At 50.8% G+C, this 17555-nt stretch overlaps 1 protein-coding gene across 1 annotated transcript; it reads left to right on the top strand.

Moving 5' to 3' along the window:
- Window positions 1-5588: 5588 nt before the first annotated feature.
- On the top strand, window positions 5589-14056 carry LOC123345528 (zinc finger protein RFP-like). Its single transcript, XM_044982504.1, has 7 exons — window positions 5589-6005; window positions 8111-8206; window positions 8794-9024; window positions 9624-9646; window positions 10199-10314; window positions 11694-11753; window positions 13287-14056. Exons 1-7 carry the CDS (start codon window positions 5589-5591, stop codon window positions 13799-13801), a joined length of 1458 nt encoding a protein of 485 aa, XP_044838439.1. The 3' UTR covers window positions 13802-14056.
- The last annotated feature ends 3499 nt before the right edge of the window (window positions 14057-17555 follow it).

Below are 17555 nucleotides of genomic sequence, written 5' to 3'. Positions count from 1 at the left end.
ATCACTCAAGGGGGTTTAGTTCCCACCTATTGCTGTTTCAGTGCAAGTCTGTTTATGGCTGTGGATGCCCTCACTGTGTATTAATATAACCCTTCTGCTGGGGGGACCTGGCAGCAGCCAGGCCTGGGTTCAATATCTAGGGCAGTGGGTCCCAAACTTTAACAACCCGTGAACACCTTTCACTAAAATGTCAAATCCTGTGAACCCCCTCCTAAAAATTAATAATTCCAGGGATATTCTTCTTGACCTGAGTATAAATTATAAAAGCAGCGATCTTGGAAACATAAAATTTGTTTTTATGACAAGTTTATTACAAAAGCAGCAAAGAATCCTGTGGCCCTTGTAGACTAACACGTTTTGCAGCATGAGCTTTCATGGGTGAATACCCACTTCGTCGGATGCAAGCAGTGGAAATTTCCAGGGGCAGGTATATATATGCAAGCAAGAAGCAAGCTAGAGATAACGAGGTTAGTTCAATCAGGGAGGATGAGGCCCTGTTCTAGCAGTTGAGGTGTGAAAACCAAGGGAGGAGAAACTGCTTTTGTAGTTGGCAAGCCATTCACAGTCTTTGTTTAATCCTGAGTTGATGGTGTCAAATTTGCAGATGAACTGAAGCTCAGCAGTTTCTCTTTGAAGTCTGGTCCTGAAGTTTTTTTGCTGCAGGATGGCCACCTTAAGATCTGCTATTGTGTGGCCAGGGAGGTTGAAGTGTTCTCCTACAGGTTTTACGCCATCATATGCCAGCAATGCCTCTCTGCTATGTACATCGGTCAGGCGGCGACCCAGAAGCATAAAAGCCGGCCTCCAGAGATCAGTCGGAGCCCAGCCACCGTCAGGAGCAGACCTGCCTGAGAGGGCTCGGGACTGGGAAGCTGCTAGAGCCCAGAGCAGTTGCCCGGACTGGCTGGAGCTTTCCCTCGCTCGCTACTGGGAGGACCCGCTGGAGCTTCCCCGTGCTACCTACGAGGAGGAACCTGCCGGAGACTTCACCTCTCCCTTGTTGTTACCCCGAGGAACCCCCGGAGCAGAACTGGCCGGACTTCCCCGAGGAACTGCCGGATCTACCCCCCAGGCCGGGCTGCGAGGAGCCCATGCTGTTGGACTTCCCGGGAGCAGACGTCCCGGACCAGGTAGGCCCGGAGGGGGGAATTGGAAATGGCCCGGGGGCAGCCGACCCCAGTCAGGCTGCAGATTAACCTACGCCCATGTTAGTGTGTTGCGGTCAGGATACCCACTGACCGTCAGCGGTGGTAGCCGCTGCCTAGGACCCCGGGCCAGGACGCAATGGAGTGGGCGGGCCTGCGTCCCCCCTGCCACCCCACTCGCGGGTGGCAGTCTTCCCCCCTCACCCCAGTGCTCAGCCTTGCAGCAGAAGGCCTGAGCCCTAACTGTCTTTTTGTATTGTTGCTCGGCCTTGAAGAAACAGGGCAGGACCCGAGTAAGAACAATAGGCCGGTGTGGCTCCCCTCCTCCCCAGAGAGGGTTGAGCCCAGGACACCCACGTTTACACAGAACAAAAGACTATCTATGGAGCCTAATCAGCACCCATTTTAAAGAATGGAGAGGGACAGGTCCCTGCCCTCTCTCTTGATGCCTTCAAATCATCACAGGCTAAGTACAGTTCTACTGCCCTTTACTCATACAATAAAAAAAACATTTCATCCCCCATTTCCCCCACATTCAAGTGGTTTGTAACCCAACCCCAGCCAAAATCTATCACTTGGACAACACAGCTCTGTTTGCTGAATACCTAGGTAGATTAGGTGTGAATGTAAATATAATCTGGCCCTGAAGCTTTTCCCCACAGCCCCAGCTCATCACTAGCTTTCAGGGAGAGCTCATTTAGACTTTGCTTACAAATCATCATTTGAAATTATTAGGTTGGCCAACATCATGGAAATGAATGCACTGACATCATAAAAAACAACAGCTGTATAAGGAAGCAAGGAAGCTAGTCTATGTTAATACTTTTCAAATCTATTATACTTTTTCAGATACACATATTTTATCATACACTGTATAAGCTTTTAAAGTGTGCATTAATGTTTCAGTTTAAATTCAGATTTCCAAACACTCACTAAATTGGTATGTAACTAGCTCACAAAACTGGGGGGGTGTTGGGGAAATTCAGGGGGGGTGTAGGGAAATCACTGTTCCCCAGCATCCAGGTTCTTACCACCACCAGCAGCTGCCTCCAACACCTGTACGTTCACCAACCAGCCCTGAGAACTACGACCCTTACCCTCTGCACTCAACCCCCATCACCATGCAGTATAGGCATCCAGAAGTGCAGTAGTCATTGCACAGCACTCCAGACAGGACATATTCAAGCCTGTGACCGTACAGTTCCCCACCCCACCCCCCTGCCCTTTTAGGATCCCAAAATGTTGTGTGTCTGTCAATAAACTGATTTTCTTTTCAATAAATGAATTCTTGGCTTTGAAAACAGTCATTATTGCAGAAAATCAAAGATACCTTAGCCCAGGAAAGAAACAGGCACTGCAAATCAACTTAGGAAACACACATTCCTACTAACATTGTAACCACTGCACTTCACTCCCGTGCAAGGCACCAAACATTACTGTTGGTTTTCAGCCTCAAATTCCTCCCTCAAGGCATCCCTAATCCTTGCAGCCCTGTGCTGGGCCTCTCTAGTAGCCCTGCTCCCTGGCTGTGCAAATTCAGCCTCCAGGCGTTGAACCTCGGAGGTCCATGCCTGACTGAATCTTTCACCCTTCCCTTCACAAATATTATGGAGGGTACAGCACGCGGATATAACCGCGGGGATGCTGCTTCCCCCCAAGTCTAGCTTCCCATACAGAAATCGCCAGCTGTCAGAACTGGAGAGAAAAAGGGGAAATCCCTAGGACCATTCAGATAGGGTGAGATTTTAGGAGAAGATTGTCTTTAAATTATGAGAAAATTCCAGTGCAAACCTCTCCCTGGGATTGTAGCTAAAGTTACCAAGCAAAGCGACAGTGGCCAGGACACAAAGCCCTAAAACTAGCCCATGTAGCAGTGAGGAGATCCAGGGGCCATGCTGGTAAGGCCACTGAGCTCTGCCCATTTTTTAACATGGGCACAGTTTGGGGGCAGGAGGCCACTGCAAGCCTTGAGCACGTGCGGAGTGTCACAGACAGTGGTTGTGCTTCAGGCAGGGCAGCTGATCAGCTCCTCCCCATGAGGAACAGCCCCTGCCCGCCGTGCCAGCTTCTTCCCAGTGCCAGCCCCTCTCAGTGGCCCCACCCCTGCACAGGCTGGTGGAGGGGCTGACTTTAGGGTGCACAGGCTGTGCTGTGCTGGGGCCCTATGTCCTGGCCCCAGGATGGGGGCGGATTTCACCTCCCCAACCCCCCTGCACTGCATGTGCAGAGAACCCAGTTTGGGGGTGCAGTGAATGGCACTCAGGGTGACTGACCAAGTCACTCAGAGATTGATTCAAAAGCCTTTTATGTGAGTGGGAATCTTTCCTCTGCTTTCAAGAGGCACCAGATCAGGGTGTGAGATCTTCTTGTGCCTTGGGGTCTCTGCTTGCAAAAGAAGTTTATTAACACTCAGGTTATCGGCATCTCTGGGGAAGTGGCTGGTGACGGTTTCTCAGTCATTGTTTGACACCAAGTACTAAGATCCATTGTACGTTGAATTATAATTTTGATTGCTCAACCCCCAGTGAGCACCCAATCAGCATCTTCACTGACATGAGCTGTGAATATCTAAAGGACACAGCCCTGAGCACCTGCCCCTTTGCCTTTCTCACCACCGCTGGATTTCAGTGTCTGCTCCCAGGTGGCTTCTCCCGCAGGCTCTCCCAGGCCCCCTCTGTCTGTCCCCAGATCCCCTCCTGCAGCCAGGCTGGACAAGTGGCCTGAGAGCCTTGGGGACAGGAGATCTCTGGTTAGCCCATCCCCTGTACAGCGCAGGAGCCCCTGCACCAGCTCCCCTCACACACACTGCCATCTGCAGAGAGCCAGGAGTCCCCGAGAGCTGGAGAGACTGTGCAGTGAAACAGAAGCAGGAGCCGCCAGGCTAAGAACAGGTGTGACGGCTGGTCTCTGGGCCAGCGCACCCTGCACTGGACCAGGGACCCCTAGAGCTCTCTGTTTGTCCCACACCCTGTGCAGTGCAGGACCCCTCATGCCAGCTCCCCTCACACCCGCTGCCCTCGGCCATTGGGCCCCAGCCCTCACCTGGTGGGGAGGAGCTTGGTCTCAGTACAGCACTGAGTCCCTGGCCTCTCTGCTGGGACTGACAAACAGGGAGAAAATGGGGGCAGGGCCTTGCTGGGAGTGGTTGTGTTACAGGGTCAGCTGCCCCACTAGGGCCCAGGCTGAGATCCCAGCACATTCCACAGGCCCCTGAGCTCCCATCAGATGGACTTTCAGCCAGGGCCGGTGCAAGTAAGTTTCGCACCCTAGGCGAACTTCCACCTTGCCCCCACCCTCCGCTAACCCCGCTGCAGCTAACCGAGCCCCCTACCCAGGGTGCCCCCCTCTGCAGCTACCCCCCTCTGCAGCTAACCGCGCCTGGGGAGACCCCCCCGCCATGGAAGCGAACCCTGCCTTGGGAAGCCCCCCCCGCAGCAGCTAACCCCGCCAGGGGAGCTTGCTCCAGTTCACCTCGGCTCCGCCTCCTCCGCTGAGCACGCTGCATCGCTCTAATTCGCCTCCCCTCCCAGGCTTGTGGCACCGATTGGAGGAGACTTAGAACGGGGGTTATGTGCTCAGCGGAGGAGGCAGAGTGGTGGTGATCTGGGGCTGGGAGCGGTTCCCCTGTGCATCCCTCCCCTATTACTGCAGGCAGCCCTCCCAGCGCGCTCCCCCACCCAGCTCACCTCCACTCCACCTCCTCGACTGAGCAGGCTTTTACACACCCCCAACCACTAGGTGCCCTAGGCGGCCGCCTAGTTGGCCTAAATGGTTGCACCGGCCCTGCTTTCAGCCTCAGTCCGTGTGGTGGGTGGGAGGAATTGGGTTATTGCCCTTGGGGAGGGAGGAGATTTACCTGCTCACAAACAATTTTAACAGTTCTAAAGGTTCAACTTTTTGAATCTCAGTGTCCAGTGTCATTAAATAGTTCTGGTCTGACAGAAATATTCTCTGATCCCCCCACAATTTCCCAGAGCTGTGAACATTTAAACTGGTAACAATTGGGATGAAATGCTGAAACCGGGATTTTTGTGCAACTGTGAAAGTTTACAATAAATATAAAAATTGCTTAAAATGAGCATTATGTATCAAAATTATATAGTATAAAACAAGAAAGTATCCCACCAATTCTGACTATCGCTCCTTAGACACACAGACCCTGCTCCTGCAGGCTCATCCTCACAGGGAGAGCTGACGTCCATGTGAAGCCCCAGTGACCCTCCCCACCAGCACAGAGGCTGATTGCCAGACGAGAGCCCTAGTGGTAAAATTTTCACCACAACCTCCAGGGCTGTAATTTTACAGATAGGCCCCTTCCAACTGAACAGAGAGCAGGAGTCAGTTCCAAGAAGGGAAACACCCCCTTGCTGCTGCAGGCGGGGCATAGTGTGAACCCAGGAATTTGAAACAAAAAAGCCTGTTACAAACTGCCCAGAGGGAGCCATGGCTGCAGAGAACCCTGTGGAAAGTCTCCAGAAGGAAGCGACATGTCCCGTCTTTCTGGAGTATTTCACAGAACCTGTCATCCTGGAGTGTGGGCACAAACTCTGCCGAGCCTGCATCAGCCAGTGCTGGGAGGGATACGATACAGCCGCCTCCTGCCCTCAGGGCAGACAAACTGTGCAACAGGGAAACCTCAGGCCCAACAGGCAGCTGGCAAACATGGTAGAAATCGCCAAGCGACTGAGTTTACAGGCAGCAAAGGGAAGCGGAGGGGACGGGGTTTGTGGGAAACACCAGGAGGCTCTAGAACTGTTCTGTGAAGAGGATCAAACCCCCATCTGTGTGGTGTGCGACAGATCCCGGGCTCACCGCTCTCACAAGGTGGTTCCCATACAGAAGGCTGCCCAGGAGTACAAGGTAGGGAACTGCTGTCATGTCTAATGGATAATAACCTGTAATTCAAATCCAAAATTAATAGCATCACAAGTTTCCTGAGACTAGTGTATCTGTGTCACTCAGCTGTGTGTAGCCTTCATTGCATGAAAGAGGCTGTACAAATTAATGATACTCCAGCCTGGCAAGAAAGGCAAGAGAACGATTTAAAAATTGTCTGATGTGGGAAAGTTTTCTCTGAGCAGCTGAAACCTTTTCAAACCCAGCTCCCACCAGTGAATTAAGGGAACTCTCTGCAGACCGGAAGTCATTAAATGACTAGTGAGGTTTGATTCACAAGAGCTGCAGGCCAGTCTATGTGGCAGTGCTGCCTTCAGACCGGAGAAGGGGGAGTTACAAGCTGTGGCTGTTATTACTGATTGTGTCACAGGGTTTATTATTGTTATTGGCATCCCAGCAGCCCCTACAGCCCCCAGATGAGATCTGACCTAAATTGTGGGGGGTCCTGTAGAAAACCCAGTGAGAGACAATCCCTGCCCTGAGCCATTTACAGTCTAACTCAGAGTTGGGCAAACTGCAGCCTGTGGGCTACATCCGGCCATAGGCCCATCCTGCTCGTCCCCTGATCTCCTGGCTGAGGAGGCTGGACCCTCCCCCTCCCATGTTGTCCCACCCCTGGTCTAACTGGACAAGAGAGACAAAAGGTGGGAGGGGAAATTGAGGCACAAAGAGGGGAAGTGACTTATCCAAGGTCACTCAGTAGGTCAGTATCAGAGCTGGGTATAAACCCCCCATTTTTCCAAGTCCAAGCACCAGTGCCCTAACCACTAGGCGACACTGTCCCCCTCAGGAGCACGGAGCAGTGATGACGTGGACAGTAGGAGAAAAAGACTCCTTGAGAAAAGCCCCAGACTTACCAGGGAGATGAGGTTTCCCGCGGGGAATCTGAACTCCTGTGTTTCTCCATGAAGGGTTAAACTTAGATGCTACCGGTCTGCACGAGAGGAGATCACTGGGCTAAACACTGTGTGGGACCCCAAGCACCTTCAGTCCGCACACAAAAGGGCTCTAGACAGCTCAGGTCCATGCCAAGTACCACTGGGATTACACTGGATTGTAGCAAAACCAACCCCAGGCTGGAGCTGACCGGTGCCAGTCTGACCTGCTCTGATGTGTATGTGGGCAAGGACCAGCCAGAGCTGTTCTGTTTGTCCCACCAGGCAGCCTTTATAAATCTCCCACAATGCACTGCTTCCGGGATCTTTACCAGGGAATGGGACAGTGGGGACCTACCCAGAGGGCATTGCCACGGAAAGGGTTTAGGGCAGCACTGGGGCAAATCCCAACAATTCCTTATACAAATCTGCCTCGTTAGGAGGGGCCCTGAGGCATCCCCAGAATATAGGACATGCCCATGCCTGCCTGCATGGGGCCCTCCCGCACCTGAATCGATCAGCCTGCTTGGGCCCTCCCCCGCCTTTGTCAGCTCGACCCCACCTGCATCATTCTGCATTGAAGTGCCACTCACACCCCTGCCCCCACCCTGCATCCTCGGTCTCCCCTTCCCTCTGTTTCACCGGACGAAGCCACACCCAGTGCACACACCAGACATGAATAGTGGTCTACAAAACTGGGATTGCGCAGCTTCCAACCAAACGAATGGCCTCCCGACGTCTCATGGAGTTTGCCCCGGTGCTTAGACCAGCTCTGCCCAACCAGTGAAGTCCCCAGGGCTTCAGGGCGGAAATCCCAGCCCATATTGAAACCCTGGTGGCTTCTGGGATTTGTATCACTTTGTTCATTAAACCTCAAAAACAGATTTATTGATTCACCCCCATGTGACTCCAATGTCCTGTTATGCTCTGTACCACTCATCAATTCACAAATACCAATAAAGCTTGGTTATAATTGAGATCTCTGTCTAATTACTAAAAAAGACTGACTCTGAATTGGTAACGAATCTGATAATGACACACTCCCAGTCTGCACTGATAAGGTTTCATCTCCTTGGTGGCCCTAATGTCACAAAGTGATTAGGACCAACGGTCATCTTGGATGAAAAAACGAAAAGCTCCACACCCCTCTCAACCATTCAAATTCAAGTTCCCAAATCCTTTCTGTTTCTTCAGCCAAAAATCCAGACCCAATTGAAGACTCTGAGGGCAGAGCGAGAAAAGCTGCTGGGATTGAAAGTGACTGGAGAGGGGAAAAGCCAGGAGTATCTGGTAGGTGCCTGTTGTTATGAACCAGCCTGACCTGGCAGTGGGAGGTCTGTTTGGAGGCAGATTCCTGTGTGGCCTTGGTGAACGTGGGCTTGTGCGTCTTTCTCCTTGACTATGGATTCCTGGGTTAGATTGATGCATAGACAAGCCCTAAGTTTCCATTTCAGCTGATCAGTTAATGTCTAGCTCTTGTGACTTGCCCGGAAATCCCCGCCAAGTGAACTGAATGTCCCTGTGAAGTGCTGTCCACTGGGTCTGGTCATTTTGTGCATTAACATGTTTGTTTCTTTTTTCTCCGCTGGTGTCTCTGTCAGTGTAGTGCTGAGTCCTGCCTCCTGCTGCTCTGGGTCTGAATTCCCAGAGGCCATGAATGACATAATATACTAACATGACAGACATGGAAACCTCCCTTTCAGAGAGACAGGGGCTGAAGGGGAAGCTGTGAGAGAATCCTCTCCCTAGGGTAAAGTCAAATGTCCGAAATCTTAGGATTTTCAACTAAGTTCTCCCTCCTGCACACTCAGCTCTCCGTGAAAGGACCCCAGGCTCCATCCATGTCCCTGACCAGCCCTTGCCCTATTTTCATACAGAAACAAACACAAACCGAAAAGCAGAGGATTGTGTCTGAATTTCAGCCACTGCGGCAGTTCCTGGAGGAACAAGAGCGACTCCTGCTGGCCCAGCTGAAGAAGCTGGACAAGGAGATTGTGAGGATCCAGACTGAAAATATCAGTAAACTCTCCAAGCAGATATCCCATCTCAGTGAGCTGATCAGTGAGCTGGAGGGGAAGTGTCAGAAGCCAGCGAGTGAATTCCTGCAGGTGAGACAGGGAGAAACAGAGGTGCCGGTTCCATGGGTGCTTAAATGCCAAAGCACCCATGGAAAAAAATTAGTAGGTGCTTAGCACCCATTGGCAGAAAGCTCCGCCCTCTACCCCCAGTGCCTCATGCCCACCGATCAACTCCTCCCCCTCCCTCGCAGCACTTCCCACCTGCCTCAGTGGTAAGAGGGAGGGTGGAGGTGTGGCACTGGGGAAGGGGCGAAGTCGGGGCAGGGCCTGGGGTTGAGCACCTCCAGGGACAATTAGAAGCCAGCACCTGTGGTTAGAAACATCCCAGATCCCCACACAGGGAAGGGAGGGCTCCTGAATCATAAGCACTGGAGCCAGCGGTCAGAGATCTGAGTGTAAGTCGGCGTGTGCGTTGCTGACATGTGAGTGACTATTGTTCTTTGCAGAGTTACAGACAGAGATCTTAGAGATGGAAAAGCCCCATTAGGTCAGTGAATCCATGGCCCTGGGATCAGGGCAGGGCCTCTCTTTCCCATATTTGCAAAATCCTTTCCCTGGGATCCCCTGTGTGAGTCAAATGGAACTGACAGTCTTTCCTCTCTCTCTCTCTCCCTCTCCTTTTCCTCTAGTATGTCAGAAGCACCTTGAGCAGGTACGTAGCTCCCTCTCACTCCCCCTTGCACTTCACAATACTGGGAAAGGGCTTAATGGTGATGTTAGCACTGCATCTCCCCCGGGCTGTACAGCAAAATGTGTGGGGAAGGTCACATTCTAGATACAAATCTCTCTGATCAACTTCATCCCGAGGTTCTCACCTTTGCACAGAAAACTCTGGGATTCTCCAGTCAGTGTGAAGGACTGACCTCAAGTATTTCCTAGAGATGTCACCTCCCTGGGGGACTGGCCTCCTCAGGATAGTGGAGATGGAATATATGCCTGTCACTGCTGGGGCACTGGTTACCATTCAGTCCAGGCCAGCAGTGGTCAAGAGTCTTTCCCACCTGAGGACCGTTTGGAGACCTGTGTGGAATGATCTGGGGAGGTGGGAGTTCGTGCCTCAGTCTAGTTCCTAGGGGACAGATTTCTGCAGCTGGGAGAAGCAGAAGAATTCTAACTCCAGGCCCATTGGAGCAGCGACTCCCTAGCAACCACTTAGAATGAGTCTCACAATGAACTGTCATCACATGACATTGTTTCTCTCCAGGTGTGAGAAGAGGAAGTTGCAGCAGCCAGAGGAGATTTCTCCTGAACTGGGAGAGCAAGTCAGTGGTTTCTCCCAGAAAACTATTGCGCTACTGGAGGCTCTGAGGAAGTTCAAAGGTACCTAGAACGGATCTAGGAGGGGAAACTGGGATAAGTGTCTGAGGCTGTGCAAAGAGAATGGCGCTGGTCAATTGGTTCATAATTACATTATGCTACCATTTAATGTTTGGATGAGAATGCCACACACTTAGGATCCAAGACACTCAGACTGATTAATTCAACCCGTTATTTGTTCCAAATGCATGTCTTGCCATTCAATTACTGTTAAAGTAAGAAATGACAGACATACTGAAAGAAATACTGCCCAGTTATCTTCTCCTGGGGCATAGGCAGGTCATGATGCATTTCTCCTATGATGCTCCGTACAATGTCTGACGTATTATACACATCCAGAGTATATATTTATTAGTTCTTTTCCAATCACCTTTGAATTTTATGAATAGGAAATATCTTGTATAACTCATACACTACACATGCATGTGTGTTATGCATTGTAAGTATCTTCTAACTGGCAGGGCTTTTGCTGTCCAAGCTATTTTCAAGTTATTCTTGTTTGTGATTTGTTCATTACCGGTCATTACACACTGACATGCATGGGTCACTTTGACCCTGTTCTCCACATGGGATCTTTGGACTTTGTTAACTGCTCCTGGGCAGCACATTGTGGGTTTCTGGTGTCTTTAAGCACATTGTGTGGTCGAAACATCTCTTTATACCACAGGGGAACTTATGAACACATCACTTAATAACAAGGTCACTTAAGGAAACATTTCCCTTATGTTAAATACAATGATTTCTGAAAATCTTACTTTATTATATAACAGAAAAGGTTCTACCAATCCCAAAGGATCGGACACATTACGCCTCAGGTTAACAAATGTTTCAGATCTTACCCAAATACAGGCTACAGCCATTTCTTGTTAACGAAATTAAACTTTATTAAAAAACAAAAGAGAGAGAGTATGGTTAAAAGATCAGTATACACACAGACATGAGTTTGATTCATCGAGGTTCAGATTCATAGCGGAGATGGCGAGCTTTCTAGCTGTAAAGAGTTCTTTCAGAAATAGTTCATAGTCCAGTGTCCAATATCACCTTGAGGGCGTCCCAGCATAACTGGGAACTCAGTCTTGCGACTCAAACTTCCCCTGATGAAACCTAAGCAGATCTGGGATGACAGAATCAGGACCCAAGGGTCTTTTCTACAATTTCATGTCTTTTGACAAGTTGGGAGTTCACAAGGATGTTGGGTCCATTGCTGGGAGATGCGTGAATGAGAGAGGAAAGAGGTTTCAGACCTTTTCACATTAAATACCTGAGTGTGTCTCCGTCTCTTTCTGTGTCATGATGAAAACACAGTTCTAGGAGATCAGAGTGATGATACTGTTAAAAATATGAAGCCTGAAATCTCACCTCTCTTATCTTTTCCCCTCCAGACACTCTGCCGTCTGCACTGGAGAGAAAAAGGGCGGAACCACTCGGAGCGCACAGACAGGGTGAGATTGCAGCCTCTTCCCAGCACTGGCCCCTCTCAGCGACCCCACCCCTGCTCCTCTTCCCCCGAGACCCTGCCCCTGGCCAGACCAGAAACCAGAGCCGGGCTCCCACCGAGGGAGCCCAAGTGGCACTGTGGAGCCCTGCACCCTCCACCTGCCCTGGGTGGAGCACCCCGGGGAGCAGGGATATGGGACGGGGGCTGCTCTCAAGCCCCCCAAAGACCCAGCCAGGACAGGTGGAAGGTCAAGGGCTCTCCCCAGCAGGCAACACTCCCAGCCTGGCCAGGGGTCAGGGCTTGGTGGGAAGAGGAGTAATGGGGCAGGGCCACGGAGTCGGCGGGGCCACCAGTGGTGGGATCTCGTGCCCCACCCCCAACTTCTACCAAGGGTCTGGAACTCCTGGGGAGATCCCAAGCCAACATCACGCATTCCAGGGAGCGGGGACCTGGGCTGGGGGCTGCTCTTCGGCCCCCCAGAAACCCACCCAGCAGAGGTGGAGGATTAGAAGCTCTCCACAGCAGCCAAGTTCTCAGCCTGGCCAGGGGGCGGGGCCTCAGCAGGATGAGGGGGAGTGGGGCAGGGCATGGAGGGGGTGTGGCCACAGGTGGTGAGACCTCGTGCCCCCCACAGCAACTTGTACCAAGGTTGCAGAACTCGTGGGGAGATCCCAGACTGACACCAACCTTAGTGCTGAGTTCATGCCCAGGCTGCTGAACAGAAACATTCACTGAGCAGCACCTGAACAGAGCTCTCTGCCCTGAGGGCTGACACATCCCTCTGGTTTACCCTAGTGGAGAGGTCTCCCCATCGCTCTTCTCCAACATCCTGCCTTTCCTTTGGCCAGGGCTGGGATCTCCCATTGGAGCAGCTCACTGCTTCCTGGATTGGGGAGATGCTCTCCCTGTGATGCTGCCAGCTCCTCCCTTCTCTCTGGGCTGGGGATGGGGCTCCCCCACCCAATGCCACCTCCTACTCTCTGATGTTAAACGGCTCTTCCCCAATGCTGCACCTTCCTCTCTGGTCCCCAGCCTGGGAGTGGAGGCTGCATTAGGGGAGGGAGTTTCCCTCTGGGGTATAAAGCTGGTACCGGCCTCCTCTGCTCCCTGCTCAATAAAAGCTTCTGACGCCTTCCTGGCTGTGTCTGTGCCCCTGGGAATGGAGCAGCCCCAGCAGAGGGAGCAGGGAGCTGAAGCTTCTGGAAGCAAATGAGAAACTCACTAGGCCCTGGTCTATGCTAAGATGCTGCCCCTCCCCCATCGACTCCGCTTCCGCCTCTCGCGGTGGGGGAGAGAGCTCGGGGATCGATTCATCATGTCTAGACTAGACTCTATAAATTTATCCCCGATAGATCGATCACTACCCTGATGAGCTGCGGTGACGTCCCTGCTCAGTCTCAGGTGCCCAGGACAGAGGCAGCTCCCTGGGATCCAGGCCTGTCCCAGCCAGGACGGGGCTGCTGGGGAATGTGAGAAATGGTCCCAGCCTCCCCCAGGGCCGAGCTCTGCCCCTAACGCTCTGATTCTCTCTCCCCAGCGAATGTGACTCTGGATCCAGACACGGCTCATCCCAGCCTCGTCCTGTCTGAGCATCGGAAACATGTGAGATGGGGAGACACATGGCAGCATCTGCCCAAGAACCCTGAGAGATTTGACACTTGGCCCTGTGTGCTGGGCTGTGAGGGATTCACCTCGGGGAGACATTGCTGGGAGGTGGAGGTGGGGGGTGAGGGAGGCTGGGCCGTGGGGGTGGCCAGAGAGTCTGTGGGGAGGAAGGGAGGGATCAGCCATAGCCCTGAGGGGGGGATCTGGGCTGTGGAGCAGTGGGGGGGTCTGTTCCGGGCTCTCACCTCCCCTGTGACCCCCCTGCCCCTGAGCCGGGCCCCCAGCAGGATCCAGGTTTGTCTGGACTGTGACCGGGGGCAGGTGACATTTATCGATGCTGGTGACGAGGCCCTGATCTTCACTTTCCCGCTGGGCTCCGTCCCTGGGGAGAGAATCCGACCCTGGCTTCGAGTGGGGGTAGGATCCCGGCTCAGACTGTGTCCCTGAGACACACAGGGGAGGGGCAGGGGAAATAGCTCTCTGGGAGCCCGGAGATCAGCCTCTCTAGCCTCACACACACCCTTGTCTCTGTGACCTCTCCTTGTGGACTTTCTATCATGCTGTTTCTGTGACCCTGGAGGCTGCTGCGTGGTGTTGTCAGATGCTACCGGTGTAGTGCTCTGCTCTGTTCAATGTTGTCAGCTGCATGTGTGTGTTCCCTTTGTGTGCTGCCCCGGCTCTGCGCAGATAGCTGACACAGCAGACCCCATCTGTCTGTTTAGTCTGCACATTCCCTCGTACGACTGGCAGACAGATTTTATTATCCAATTATTTTTTAGTCCTTTATGGTGGGCCTGGGAATGTTAGGCCTGGGACCATGACTGAGGAATGTAGTATTATGATTGAGCCTTAGAGGCACTCCCAAATAATTAATATATATGAATTCTATGGATATGGCCTATATATTTGTAGTGTGTATGGGCATGTATGTATAGTATGTATGTGTACCTATGACACCACCTTATATCCAAGCGTAACCATGTTTTTCCAGTCTGCTGGTGTACTCTGGCCCTTTTACTTTGGTGACACAGATAGAAACACACGCCTATTAGGGCAATTCCAGTTATCTGTCTCATCCTTAGAAGTAGGCTGAGTGTTTTGAAATACTGGGATAGGGATTATGAAAGCGTTTTCCACAGTGCTATGTATATGAGAAATAAAACAGAAATTTGGAGTAGTGACCCTACCACTGAGGCCTTTATATATAACTATATTGTAATTAGTTACTACATGTACTGTCCATTCATGTTGTAGGTTACCCTTACTTCTGGTTGTCACCCTTGGGTAAGCTTTACTGGGCAGGAAACAGAAGTGGGTAACTTTTCTGTTCCATTGGTTGCTGTAGATCCAGTTGTTATGGATGCTTTCTTCCAGATAACCTACTGAATGGACAGTAACCAATTTATCAAATATCGTTGTGTCAGGATTTAATATCACTACCCAGATACTGAACAAGATTGTTTTGAATAACATGTGCCTCAGTTAGGATGCAGTGTCACTGACCCAAATTATGACTGGTACTAACAGGCAATTTGTTTACCCAATTTATAGCTACTATGTAACTTAATTTCTTTACCAATTTGTTTTTTCCTTGCCTTCATGTTGTTTGCTGCCATTTGTTTGTTGATTTTTACCTGTGTGTTGGTTAAACAGTTTAGCAAGGTTATGCACATTGTACATGTTGTACAGCAATCATACAATACAGCAATAATACAGCAGTACAATGATAATATGGTCATACAGCAATAATACGGTTGTTTTTACACAGTAACCAAGTTGAAATTAAATGACAGCTTATCCTGGTCCAGCTAGTGGTTTTTAGCTGATTGTTAACTTAATTGTCCATATATGCTAAGTAGAGGTGTATTTGACCAGTCTCTTATTTATGAAACACTTCATTTTTCTTTTCTTGATGCTTGGGGATTTCTTCACTGTATACTGAGTCTTCAGGGTGTGATATTTTCTGTTATCTGGTCTGTGGGATGCAACATAAACAACTTTTATTAATTAACGAGGCCCCGATCTTCACTTTCCCGCCGGGCTCCATCCCTGGGGAGAGAATCCAACCCTGGTTCTGGGTGGGGCGGGGATACTGGCTCAGACTGTGTCCCTGAGACATGCAGGGGAGGGGAAATATATCACTGGGAGCCCTGAAATCAGCCTCTCTAGCTTCACACACCCTTGTCTCTGTGACCTCTCCTTGTGGACTTTCTATCACACACCCTTGTCTCTGTGACCCTGGAGGCTTCTGCGTGGTACAGAAGCCAATCCCATCACTGCCCCAGGGACTGTGCAGCCTCTTTGCCGCTGTCCTCCATGATCCAGGAGGACTCTGGGGATGCTGGGTCAGACAGTGCCACTGAGACATGGGGGGGAAGAGCCCACTGGGAATGGAAAAATGGGTTTCTCTAGCCAAGTAATCCTAGCCCCTATGGCCTGGAGGACTCCTGTCCACCCAACCTCTGGCCTCTTAGCTCTATGATCCCTGGAAGCTCCTCCCCCTCCCTCCCTGCAGCACCAGGTATGGGAAGGGAAGGGGTGAAGAACTTCTTGGGGTGCAGGAGCAGAAAAGAGGTTTTACCATCAATGCAATAAATCCACCTCCAGGAGAGGCAGTAGTTAGAGCAACAAAAATTTTTCCCATGACCTATCTGCATCTACATCAGGGATTAGATTGACCTAACTACATCACACAGGGTATGTAAGTTTTCACAGATCTGAGCAATTGTCATAACTATAAAGGGAAGAGAACAGCCCTCCTGTGTACAATACTATAAAATCCCTCATGGCCAGAGACACCAAAATCCTTTTTTACCTTTAAAGGGTTAAGAAGCTCAGGTAACCTGGCTGACACCTGACCTAAAGGACCAATAAGGGGACAAGATACTTTCAAATCTTGGTGGGAGGAAGTCTTTTGTTTGTGCTCTTTGTTTTGGGGTTGTTCGCTCTTGGGACTAAGAGGGACCAGACATCAATCCAGGCTCTCCAAATCTTTCTGAACCAGTCTCTCATCTTTCAAACTTGTAAGTAACAGCCAGGCAAGGCGTGTTAGTTTTATTTTTATTTTCTCAACTTGTAAATGTTCCTTTTTGCTGAGATGATTTTACCTCTGTTTGCTGTAACTTTGAACCTAAGGCTAGAGGGGGTTCCTCTGGGCTCTATGAATCTGATTACCCTGTAAAGTATTTTCCACCCTGTTTTTACAGAGATTATTTTTACTTTTTTGTTTTTAATTAAAATCTTTCTTTGTAAGAACCTGATTGATTTTTCCTTGTTTTAAGATCCAAGGGAATTGAATCTGGACTCACCAGGAATTGGTGGGGGAAAGGAGGGGGGATGGTTAAATTCTCCTTGTGTTAAGATCCAAGGGGTCGGATCGGTGTTCACCAGGAACTTGGTGAAAAAGTCTCTCAAAGCTACCCAGGGAGGGAAGGCTTTGGGAGGAAAGGGGGTGTTCCAGACTGAGGAATCTGGATGGTGGCAGCGAAACCAGACCTAAGCTGGTAGTTAAGCTTAGAAGTGTTTATGCAGGTCTCCACATCTGTACTCTAAAGTTCAGAGTGGGGGAGGAACCTTGACAGCAATGTAGCTAGATTAACCTAAGGTTTAGGGGTGGGCCAGGGGCTAGAGTGGCAGAGCTACAACGTTACAGCTGTGTCCCTGAAGTGCCCTAGTGTAGATGCTTCCTACATTGACAGAAGTGGTTTTTCTATCGCTCTAGTTAATTGCTCTTTCTGTGAGGCCGTAGCCAGGTCACCGGCAGAATTCCATTGTCTGCACCGGGGGTTAGGTCGATCTAGCTGTGGCACTCAGAGCACACAAAGTTTCCCAGCCCTGAATAATGTCGCCAGGTTGATCTAAGTGTAGAGCAGGCCTAAGAGGGGGTTTCCTGGAGCTGCCTGGAAACACAGGGGCTGAGGGACTGGCTGGCAGCTTGGTGTGCATGAGGCAGAAAGCCAAGAGAACCAGTCCTAAGTGTGATCTCAACAGGAAACTGAGTAACAGAGTTTGCTTCAGGCCCAGGGTTCCCTGGAAAGGCAGACTTGGAGTCCTAAGTAAGAAAACTGCCGGCTGCTGTTTGTTTGTACCGTGTTCAGGGCACAGGAATGTGTGGACATTGTTTGTAACTAATACAGATTGCATCACAGAAATACCTGACTCCCATAATCCATTTCTCCTGCCAATGGAAGAACCTTGCAAG

This window comes from Mauremys mutica, chromosome 12, assembly GCF_020497125.1.
Source record: "Mauremys mutica isolate MM-2020 ecotype Southern chromosome 12, ASM2049712v1, whole genome shotgun sequence".
Classification (NCBI taxonomy): domain Eukaryota; kingdom Metazoa; phylum Chordata; order Testudines; family Geoemydidae; genus Mauremys; species Mauremys mutica.
Note: the sequence above shows the minus strand (reverse complement) of the source record. Positions and strands in the feature narration are given on the sequence as shown.